Genomic DNA, 12,337 nt, shown 5'->3' on the forward strand with positions numbered 1-12,337 from the left:
TGATTATTTTAAAGTGTGTGCACTGTCATGTTTTTTTATTATAAAATAAGTGACTCATAAATGGTATTATCAACAATTTTATGCCAATTATGTCTTTTGTTCCTCTCCAATTCTTTGCTACCACTCGGTTCTTTTTCTACAGGGAAGTGCAAACAGATGTGGTAGGATCTTTTGCTCCACACGAATGGTCTCAGTCAAGAAAGGTTGAGAACCACTTTGTTAGTGATCAAGAAATGAACCCTTCAAAATCCTGTAGTAGCTAGAGCTACAAAGAGCAAGATACTGTTTCCGCCCTGTAGGGGCTCAGGGTCTCACAGGGTAGAGTTGGCAAGTCCACTGCAGTGTGGTAAGCACTGTAATGGAGAAAAGCCCAAGGAGCTATTGGAGAGCAGAGAAGATATGTCCAGCCCAGTTCAGGCGATTAAAGGGAGCTTCGTAGAGTAGATGACACTTGAACTGAACTCCAAAGGCTGTGTAGGAGTTGCAGTTTAAGAAGGATCAGAGGAGCAAAAGCTCAGAGATGGAGCACTCATCAAGATGTGACTCGTCACATGTCTGGGAAGAGAGAGGGGTTCTTATCTTTCCAGCTTTTAGTCATTCTTCCTTTATAAAATTATACTCATTATAGGTTCGTTATAAATCATCAGATGCATATAAATAAGCTCTCCCAATCTGATGCCATATTCATGAATTAATGTTTTCATGAGAGCAAAGAGGAGATGAAGAGGTGTTTGTTCCTGGATAATTGGCTATGGCTGATTCACTCGAATGAATAGAGAGCCCTGGGGTGCAATTCAATACCCATTGAATTTGCCGTCTTCCTTCTGACTTGTGATTTCCATGCTGACATCTACACAGACCAAATAGAGTTTGATCCAGTATGTGAAATTGCAAAGCTAGAAAATGCATTGGAAACTATTATTCCCACACCCTCATTTTATAGACAAGGGAACTGAGGCCCGGGTCTCTGAAGCAAGTGCTCAGAGTGGCGTAGCTGTAGGGTCGTACACCACACTTCTCCCATCTAAGCCTGACAATATCCAATCTGAGTGTTATTTAGAAAAGCCTATTATATTTTTTTCTGTCAGGGAAGACGTTCAGGATGGTAATAAGAAGGTTGTTCATACTTTAAAGGGCCTCCGAGAGGGTAGTGACTGGGCAGGCTGCTGAAAGAGAAATGCTGAGTGATGTCAGCTGGAGCAAGTCCTCTTGGGTGGTGGTGGTCATCTCTATCAGAAGGCGGCAAATCAGAGGGGACTGTCATGTGGGGGCAGGGTCAGCAGTTACCATCTGGAGAGTCAGGCAGTGTTTCAGGCCCCTAACTTTTCCTGATGGGAATAAAGAATGGTGCAGTTTCTTCTACCAAGAAGCCAAGCACTGAGCTACAATGGGACAGCAAGGATAATAATATGAATATTTGTTGAGTTTTTGCAACATATACCTCTTTACCTTGCTACTCCTCCCCAGCTGCTTCAGGAATCTCTTTCTACCCCCCAGTGCCTGCTACGGACACATTAGATGGCCCCAGAGCTCTCTTGATATATCTGTGCTATGACTCTTACCAGCTTGTATGTTAATTATTTGTTTGGGTGTTTGTCTCCCACACAGGACCATCAGCTACCACTACAGAGAAATATAGAGGATCCATGTGTTCTATGGGAACACAGCTGGGAGAACAGCTTCGCTTGCTCAAAGAGTTCAAAAAAGCTGTAGAAAGCAAGTAACATTTTTATCTGGAAACCAGACATACGAGTAGAGGTTCATTGTGGGAAGAAAGGAGTCAAGGGCAATTCAGATAGATTAAAGGAATGGTGTGCCTGTCTGTTGTTAACTAATGTTTATGAGGTCCTACCATGTGCCAGGTACTTTGTTAGGTTCTAAGAGTAGACAGTAGGTTGATTTGGCTGGAACATGGAGCATGTAGGGCAGGAGGTCACTGAAGTGAAGATGGGGAGGTGAGCTGTAAAGGATCTTCTGGAACTGGCTGACAAGTCTGCCCTTTATCCTGGAGGCTAAGAGAGGACTCCGAAGGGTTTTAAGCAGATAAGTATCGGAATCAAACTTGGTTCTAAATTAAGAAGCTCTCTATGAAGAGACATGAGGTGACTCATGGTATATATTGTTCAATGAAAGAAACCAAAGTGCAAAAGACAATCCATAATGTGCTGCTTTTTGTGTAGTAAAAAGGAAAATAAGAAAATATCCATGTATCTGCTCACTGGTTCAAAAATAAACAGGAAGGATAAACTAGAAACTACAAGGGGTGAGTGGGAATAAGATGGAAAGGAGGGGGACGGGAACAGAGTAAAAAGAATGAGGGAAAGCCAGGCTTCTCTGAATGTACTTTTTAATATGGTTCTGACTTTTGAAACCACACTGAAAAAGAATCAATGGGATTGGAGAAAAAAACCCTACATTGAAATACAAACAGAAATGAATGAGAGTGGGGAAGAAGTAACCTAAGTAACTTGAAAATAGTATTTTGAGGATATGCTGTTGCTGAAGACAAAAGAACTATAAACAAATCTTGAACTCTATTTTGTTTTTCACGGAGATGTGGCTAGCAATTCTGAAAATTTCTGTGTATTTTAAAATTGACCAAATAAGTATACTATAGATGATGGAAACAAAGTTTGTTCTAGAAGGGAGTTTAAAAACATGGAATGAGTAGAGGCTACAATTGACACTAGTGCTGGACAGTAGTTGGAGGTATGAGTATGAACTCAGAGTTTTTAACATGGTTAGATGGATAGATGATGGATGGAAGGATGAATGGATGGATGGAAAGATAGGTAGATAGATAGCCAGATAGAGATGATGTGTGTGTATGCATGAATATATTTCCTACCTCTGTCCTGATAGGGCCTAGAGGCAATGACACCCCAGTAGCAATGAGCATAGCTAGCACACAAAGCTTGATTTCAAATACCATTCTCCACTGAAAAGAATCAGGGCTGTGGAGAAATGACTGATTTCAGGACTAGGACTGAGGAAGTACACGATGAGCCTGAAACATTTTATAGGACCGGAAAATAAAGATATGCTCAAGGAAGGATGGGAATATGTCTAAAGAACAAGGAATCACCTTGAGTGAGCTTCCCCTGGCCAAATCTGGGACAATTTGAGAATTAAAACAAATAATGATAGTAATGGGTTATAACCCACTGAATAAAAGAAGAATCCATGAATATAAATATATATATATGTAATGTACACTTATACTTTATATATTTTATATGTTTATAATATTAATTTATATTTTATATATTCATAGTATGTATAGTATTTATAATATAAATAAATATATATAATAAACTGATACGAAAAAATAAAGGAGAAGAGAAAGCTGTCTTACAGTAGAATCCCAACTAATAAATATAGAAGGAATGATGGAATTAGAAATTTGCTATCATAGTAATAATTAATCCAAGCAAGAATCATCAGTATAGGCTAAAACTAGTGGATAAAAGTTAGATGAATAATTACAAAATTATAGCCACTTAAAGCAGGATAAGATCGAGTTCAGAAATCTATGACACAACACAAAGATTTTTGCACCCAACTGCTGTCAGCTGATTGTCTTAGTCATATTGCTAAGTTATGTATTTGCAATAGGAGGATAACAACAATAATTATTTATTGAGTGTCCATTGTGTGATAGGCATTATGCTAGGTGGGGTTTGGGTTTTTTTGTTTGTTTGTCTTTTACCTATATTAACTCACTTAATCCTAACACTGCCTCAATGAGGGTTTTTATGAGTATCCCCATTTTTGAGATGAAGAAGCCAAGATTCAAGAAGTGAAAAATTGGAGAATGGCTCATGGCCAAGTGGTTAAAGTTCCACATGCTCTGCTTCAGTGGCCCAGGTTCACGGGTTCAGATCCTGGGTGCAGACCTACACACCACTCATCAGCCATGCTGTGGAGGCATCCCACATACAAAGTAGAGCAAAACTGGCACAGATGTTAGCTCAGGGCGAATCTTCCTCACATACACAAAAAAAGAAATGAAAAATTTGTCTAAAGTCAAATAGCTGATAAGAGGCAGAACCAAGATTCCAATCCCCTGCTTCTGATTTCCAGTTCAATGGTGTTCTCTCACGTAGTGTGTCTTTTGGTCCCCTCAGAGCTCTGTGCTTCTGGGAGGATGCAGAATGATACAGTCAGAGAGGCATTCTCAAATGAAAGTATTGGGGGCTCCCTCTTTCTCCTCACCATATTTACTAAACAGTTTGCCTCATTTTCCTCATCTAAAAATAAGGAAGGTGGGTCAGCCCCGGTGGCCTAGTGGTTAAGTTTGGCATCACACTGCTTTGGCAGGCAGGGTTGAGTTCCCAGGCATGGACCTATACCACTCGTCTGTTATTGGCCATGCTGTCGTGGCGGCTCACAGACAAAAACAGGGGGATTGGCGGCAGGTGTTAGCTCAGGGTGAATCTTCCTCGTAGGAAAAAACAAAATGGGGAAGGCAATGCTTAATTTACATGGCTGCTATGAGGACTAAATTAGAAAATATATACATAGCCTATAGCACAGTGTAAAATAAGTTTCCATTAAATAGTAGCAGCAGAATGGTAATAGCAGTTGTAATATTGAAATCCCTGGTATGAAGGAAAATGTTTCTAAAGGGCACCCCTCGCTTTTGGACTGAACTGATAATCAGAGGCCAGATCATAAGGAGCTTTGTGTATCATGAAAAGATTACGCCTTATTCTATAGGCAAGAGAAACTGCTGAAGAATTTTATTACCAAGAAGGATGTGATCTGGTTGGCAGTTTAGAGAAGACCAAGAGGAGGAGAGCAAAACCCAAGGCAGGGAGACCAGCAGGAGGCTGTTGTTAGAGACCAGGCAAGAAAAGATGAGGGTCTGAGTTAATGAACCAGCTGGCGGGATGGAGAGGAGGGAATTCACAATGGACAGTCACACCGCTGGCCTGGTGCCTGGGTTTGGCAGGAGAGAAAGAGGGACGACTTAAGCTGAGCATCAGGCCTCTGGCCTGGGTACTGGCTCTTCTCAGGGCACAACCAGAATGCAGAAGAGACGCAGGCTGGGGGCATGGGAAGGTGCCAATTTGGAGTGATTTGGGACGTACAAGGGAGTGACAGTAGAGAACTGAATATTCAGATCTGGACTGTGGGAGCTCAGGGCTGGAGCGGCATGCGTGGGAATCATTGAAGCTGCAGAGGTGGAGGAGATCCCTCAGGGAAGGGATGTAGAGTGAGGAGAGAGCTGAGGAGAGGATTTTGGAAACACCAGTATTTAATGATGGCAAAAAGAAGAGGCAGAAGGAGACTGAGGAAGAACACTCAGAAAGATGAGAGAGTTTCAGGGTAATTGTTTCCTGCCGTGGCACAGGCTGCAGAGAGAGCAAATGAAGCAAGGCAGGCCTGAAAGGTGCCTGTTGGATTTGACAACTAGGTCCCTGGGGACCTTGCCGAGAGCAGGTGCCGAGGAGCTGAATGCAGTTGGCCTGTGACTTAAGGAAAGAATTGGACTTTTTAAAGAGAAAATTAGAACTTGGATGCTCCCAGGGATGCAGACATCTTACTCCCTTGCCTTGTATTCCCACCTGCTGTTGGAGATCTCTGACTGGTGGAAGGTCTTCCTTATAGAGCCAGAATCTCCCTCTGGCATCTTCCGTCGACTCTAGTTCAGCCCTCCAGATCCACACCAACCAACACTTTATGCTCCTCCAGAGAACTATGCAAATCTGCCCCCTCACTGGGTCGTCTCCTCCAGCTCCTCCATCATTCCACATATGGTCCAGGCTCCCCAAACTTGCCTGGAAGTCTGACTCTCCACAGTGGATCCTGTTTTATTGAAACCGGGCTTGTTCTTTGGTAACGTCAGTCTTTATTTCTCCTCCTATTAGATTGGTGGCTTTCCAACATTTTTTTAACCTCAACCCAGAATAAGAAATACAGTTTAGGGGCCGGCCCTGTGGCTGAGTGGTTATGTTCACACGCTCCACTTCGGCGGCCCGGGATTCTCCAGTTCTGATCCTGGGCACGGATCTACACACTGCTCATCAAGCCATGCTGTGGTGGCATTCCACACAGAACAACTGGAATGACTTGCAACTAGGAAATATAACCATGTACAGGGGCTTTGGGGGAAAAAAAAAGAGGAAGATTGGCAACAGATGTTAGTTCAGGGCCAATCTTCCTCAAAAAAAAAAAAAAGAAATACATTTTACATTATGATCAGTATACACACATATGTATGTATAACTGAAAGGAGATGCACTCTTAATTCAACTCCATTTCATTCCTTTCTTTCTTGCTTTTCTAGTTCATGTTTTTAAGCGCTAGTCTCGGCCCATCATGTTAATTTCACAACCCACTAAACTGATTTAATGACTGATGGTATGACTAACAGAGCCACCGTGCTAGGAGGGGCTGAAAGGAAAAGATTCTAAGTGTTTGTCTGAATCCATCCCCTTCCCTCGCTCTAACCGCTTTTTTATGGTTCTGAGAGGAAAGAGAACTGCTTCGATGCTAGGATGTTAACCAGCCTTGGGGAGTATTTGAATTTCCAGAGTGACTCGTGCAAGGAAGGTAGGCAGCTCTGATGGAGGAATTTAGAAATCAGTGGAGGAGAGAATGCTCACCTTTCAAATCACACCACAAGGTACTGTCCCTGTACTTACTCATGAACCATCCGAAAGCCTGAGGCATTTTCACGGCTTGAGGATGTCCTTAGGTGGCCCTCCTACCACTTCTCACATAAGACATTTAAAATTTTCCAGAGTTTATGAGATTGGCTACCTATTCATATCACCTGACCCCCACCCCAGCCAGAGAACAGTCTGGAGTGTGCTGGTTTGATCTCTCTGCGTTCTTCAGGCTTCCCTGAGGGGATATCCCTCCCTTGAGACCCATCGCCTCCTATAGAACATTTGGGAGTTTTTTTAATATAAAAAAGATGACTTATGTGCTCTAACACTCTCATTCACAATGTCTTTTCTACTTCTGCCCAGGAAGAGCAAGGATTTCTGAATTTACCTTGACTATAGGTAGAAGGATGTTGCCTAAGGAATAGCAGAGGTCTTCCCTCATCGGCTGAGAGGTGCCCGCTGCTGCCATAGACACTTGGGTCCTGGAGACGTCTCCTGAAGGGCCCGTCCATCGCATACCTGCAATGAGCCAGACCCTGGGCTGGGCCTCAGCTTCACCCTGGTGAACAAAACTCTGTCCCTGGCCTCAAGTGCTCACACCCAGCTTAAAGATGAGTGAAGAACGTTGGGTCTCCCTCACCCCAGAAGAATTTAACCAACTCCAGAAATATTCAGAATGTGAGTAAATGGACTGAGCCATCTGGGGTGGGATTTCCTCTTGGTTGGGGAGAACATTTCTGGAGAGCAGAGCAATACGATCATTGCAAAGGCACAGAGAGGGAGATCGGGACTGACAGCTTGTATTTCCTTATAAACACACAATTAGTGTCTTTAAACATAAAAACACAAAGATCTTTACACTCTATAAATGATACATACCTGCCATAGAAATTTTGAATATATAGGAGAAAAAAATAAAGAGTAAAAGTCACAGCTAACCTCTATGAATATTTTGGAACACTCCCCTCCTGTGCATATTGCTTTACGTGGTTGAGTTCCTAAATATACCTTTGTTTTTTAGCCTGAGTTTTCCACAAGACATAAAATTGTAAGCATTTTCTCAGATCACTAAAACCTCTCTATAGCAGAATTTTTGAAGGGCTGCAGGCTGCATGGTTACAATGTTACTCAATCATTTACTGTCTATACGTTTGTGTTTGGACCCAAGGCCATCTTTCGGTAAGATGCAGAATTCTGATGCGTGTCTTTCTTGACTTCGTTCTAGAAAAGCCAGGGCTTTTGCTTGAGGCTCTTGATTTCATTAGTTGCATCCAGGAATGATTTCAGACGTAAAGACACAGTGGTGGCGAGGCCGACGTTCACACAGCTGTGCCCCCCAACAGGCCACTCCTAATCCTGACAGTGATGAGAATCTGCCCGGGCTGTGGTAGAACACCAACTGACCGCTGCACTCCACACACACAGACTGACCACCCAGATTGTGCAGTGGCTCCGACTTTTTGCAGAGCCCTTTGCCTTGCAGAGCCCCCAGCTGCACTGCCGGCCCCACCCTTTTATTCTAGTGTCTCTCCCTTCACGTTAGTTGTACATGTGCTTTTGTAAATCACTTGGCCTGCTATGTGTTGACCTGCCCTATAGAGCTTTCCCGGGTCGTCCTCCAAAAGCCCTTTTGGCAGCCTGCCCCCTCCCGCAGGCAGGCAGCCCTTGTCCACAGCATTGGTCGAGGAGTCGCAGGATTGGGCTCAAGTGTCAGCTCTGACTCTTGCTCTCTGTGATGTGACAGCCCTTCACCCTCTGGAACCTCAGTGTCCTCTCCTCCAAAATGATAGAGTTGGACTAGGTGATCTCTTCCTATGATCCCTTCCAGATCCCATGACTCCATATGCTCCCCAAGGTCAACTGGGGCCCCTTAGGGCTACTGGCCAGTCTCTCTCTCAGTACCCTGGAGCCCATGGCCTCTTGTCTGACCACAATGGGTTTGGAGAAACTCATAATATACTGACAAGGAGCAAGGAATCACCCTCCAGGGTAAACTCCATTTAATTCAGCCTGCTCAGTAGGTCAGCAAAGTACCAGGCCCTGTCAGGGATGAAAAAGAAGCACAAAGAAAAAGCTTACCCTTGAGGAATCAGAATCTTGTTAGGGACTCAGAAATGTGCCCATCACACAAGCAGAAAACGGGTTTAAGGCAGCGGGCAAACACCTCTGGCACAGCTGGCTAAACTGAGCCATAAACGAGAAGGGAATTTAAAGCTGGGGAAATTGATATGGGGAGGTCTATTAGTTTCTAGGCTATTGTGACAAAGTACTACAACCTAGGTGGCTTAGAACAACAGAAAGTGTCTCACAGTTCTGGAGGCTGGACGTCCAAAATCAAAGTGTTGGCAGAGTTGGCTCCGTCTACTGGCTGTGAAGGAAGAAGCTGCGCCAGGCCTGTCTCCTTGGCTTATCGATGGCTGTCTTCTCTGTGTCTCTTCACATGGTGTTCTCCCTGTATGCATGTCTCAGTGTCCAAATTTCCCTTTTTATGTGGACACACTTATATTGGATTGGACCAACCCTACTCCAGTGTGACCTCATCTTAACTAATTAACTCTGTGATGACCCTATTTCCAAATAAGGGCACATTCTGAGGTACCAGGGGTTAGGACTTCAACTTATGAATTTGGGGGAGATATAATTTAACCTATAACAGAGGATTTAACTGGATGAACTCTAGGAAGGAAAGAAGTTTAAAACGTGAGCAGTGAATGGTGGAGGAGGGGTGTAGAAACAATGGAAGCAGCAGTAGAGGGGCAGGAAGGGAGAGAGTGTGTATAGGGTGGTAAGGAGAACTTCTGGGCTAGATGGAGAGAAGAAGCAGGAGGAGGAGGAGGAGGACACAGAAGGGATGGGGACAGCAGGAGGCCTTGGGTTATGAATGTCAAAGTGTGGCCTTTGGACTAAGGTGACAAAATTTAAAGACATAAATCTGGTGGCTGTGTTCAAGGTGGCCTGGATGAGGAAGCTACTAGATCAGGGAGCTCAGGTGGGGTCGTTTGCATTAAATCTAGTCCAAGCTGAGGACCAAAGCTAAGATGGTAATTGTGGTAAGGAACAAATGCTAGTTTGTGGAAAATTGTGGTGGAAGAATCATCAAAGCTTATGGAACAAAAGAAAGCCAGCAAAGATACCTCAAAGCCCATGAATCTGTGGAAAATGATGACCTTAGGATGCACAGCTGGTGGGCACCGTTTGGGAATGTTGATTTTGAGATGGTGAAGACACATCCACTTATGCATTCATAAGTGCCAGGCCCCAGGGAACCAGCATGAATGATGCAGTGCCTGCCCTCAAAGAGCCCACAGCCTAGTGGGAAAGACAGATAGGACTCAAACAATGATGCTCAGTACGACAGGTGGTAAAGAGTGGGGAACACAGAGGAGGAGACCTAGCCCAGCCTGGTGAGAGAATTCCTCATGTAGGTGTTGTTTCCAGACTCCAGAAACACTAGAAGGAGGGAGAAAGGAGAGGGCATTCCAGGCAGAGGAAGTGGCTTGGGCAAGACAGGGAGGTGAGAGAGTCATCAAGGTAGCTTCTGAGAACCACAAGCAGTTCTGGGCTGGGAGCGTAGAGCGCATGTTGGTGGGTGGTGTGGGGGCAGTCAGGGCAAGAAGTGGAAAGATAAGTAGGACCCCATCCCAGGGATGCTGCTTTCCAAGTGAGACGTCACGTGCGCCCCGGGAGGGTTGTGGCGGGATGTGGGTGGAGATGAGGGGTAAGACTCCAGCTTTGACTTGGGAATCCTTGTGTGGAGCCAGCAAGGAAAGAAAAAAATAGGAATGAAGTCACTTCAGAGAGCAAGAATGTGAGGAGAGAAATGACAGGATGGAGAGTGGGCCTTAGTGTGTGCCTCCACTTGGGGGTCAGAGAAAGAGGAGGCAGAAGAAGACACAGAGAGAAGAACTAGAAAGACAACTAGGGAAAAAAGACTACAGGATCGAGGGAGCGAAGGGCTGGAGGGGTCCAAATGTGGCAGCGCAATCAAGGAGTCAAGGGGTGAAAAGAAACCAGAGTATTTGGTAGGAAATGGCTCCTTTGTGGTTTGGGTCTTTTTTCCAACCATCAGCTTTCTTCTCCTCTGACCTTTCCTCATTTTGTCCATGTCCCAGGACTGGACAAGGGGTGCTAGCTCTGTTGTCCTAACAGGAGAGGGAAAAAAAGATACAATTCTTGGAAAATGATTAAGCCTCTGAGTAAACCCTGAAAAAGGCACTTCTACCAATTTTAGATACATTCTGGTTTTCAGTCAGATTGCGTTGCCATAGCAACTGCTCTTCCTTAACCATACAAACAGGAGCTTTACAACAGCAGAGTAGCTGAAGTGTACGGCCTGAGAATTCGGAACTTTCTCCAGTGGGATTACCAGGTAGGAGAGGCCAAGAATTTTGAGACAAGAGGCTCTTGGTATGTTCTGTTTACATAGCATAAACCCTGCACCTTCTCTGGTGGCCTTTTATTTGGGGAGAAGCCATGTTAAAACTGCCCTTAGAGACATATATATTTATTTTATATGTATACATACGTACATAAACACATATATATTTAAATATATATATAGTTTACAGTAACCTTAATGTGAATCAATAGTATAAAATATTTGTCAAAAAAGGTAATGAAATATTAAGAAATTTTTGTTACAAAATAAAAACAAGCATAATTTTGAAAAACAGAAAGATGATATTTAAAGTTACCCATGACCCTATCTCCCAGTGATAACCACTACTAACATGTTTGTATATAAATATAAATATTAAAATACACATACACATAAACAATTATACATATTTAAAAACCAAACATGTTTGACTATTTTGCATGCTGTTTTCTTTACCCTGATGATATGTTTCAGTTATCTACTGTTGCATCAAAACAACTTCAAAACTTGGTGGGTTAAAACAACCATTTTGTTTTTTCCCACAATTCTGTGCCTCAGGAATCTGGCCAGGGCACAGCAGGGGTGGCTAGCCCCTGCCCTAAAATGTTTGGGGCTTCAGGTGGGATGACTCACATGAGCCAGCATGGCTTATTTGCTCACATGATGGTACCTCAGTCTCCCTCCATGGGGCCTCTTTCGCCAAGCACTTTATCATCTCCAAGGGCCTCACCAAGTGGCCTCTCTCTCCAGCAAAGTAGTCTGGATTTCTTGCATGTGGCTCAGAGCTCCAAAAGCAGAAGAGCAGCAGCTTCTGGGCCTTTTTAACCCCTGGGATCATAGGTCCTAGAATGGAACTCTGTCCTCATCCAGTTGGTCAAAGCAATCACAGGCCTGGCCTGGGTTCAATGGGCCAGAGGAATGGACCCCATATCTCACACGGGGAGGGGAAGACTGATGATGGCCATCTCTGAAGACCAGCTAGCACACAATGTATCATGAAGTGTTCTCTATCATTTAATACTTAGAAGAAGCATGGTTTTCGGCGGTTTCAGAGAATTCTTTTGAATACATATACATTATTTTATTTAACCAAACCACTGATTGTCACCTAAGGCTATATTAATAGACTAATAATGTCTAGTAAGGCAAACTGATATCTACATTCTACCCAACTCTGTTCAGACTTCTCTAGAAAACTGAATTTATTTCTGGGCGCTATAGTTTACAGTGAATATGGACAAACTGGAACTTGTTTGAGGAGTACCATCAGCATAGTGAAGGACCTCACAGCCTGGTTATAAAGAAGTGGCTGAAAATACTATGCGTATTTGCTGCAGAAGGA

At 43.8% G+C, this 12,337-nt stretch overlaps 1 protein-coding gene across 8 annotated transcripts in view; it reads left to right on the plus strand.

Annotated features, from left to right (window-relative positions):
• Positions 1-12,337, plus strand: part of DGKG (diacylglycerol kinase gamma) — a 188,176-nt gene that overhangs the window by 25,880 nt on the left and 149,959 nt on the right. For 6 of the 8 annotated variants that reach the window (XM_044771245.2, XM_044771247.2, XM_044771248.2 and 3 more), the window contains exon 2: positions 6,981-7,295. In XM_044771245.2, coding sequence (XP_044627180.2) covers positions 7,229-7,295 — 67 coding nt within the window. In that variant the 5' untranslated portion in view covers positions 6,981-7,228. Of the gene's footprint in view, positions 1-6,980; positions 7,296-12,337 lie in introns of those variants that run through there. The other 2 variants (XM_070509266.1, XM_070509269.1) reach the window with 2 other exon arrangements.

Source organism: Equus asinus, chromosome 5, assembly GCF_041296235.1.
Source record: "Equus asinus isolate D_3611 breed Donkey chromosome 5, EquAss-T2T_v2, whole genome shotgun sequence".
Lineage (NCBI taxonomy): Eukaryota > Metazoa > Chordata > Mammalia > Perissodactyla > Equidae > Equus > Equus asinus.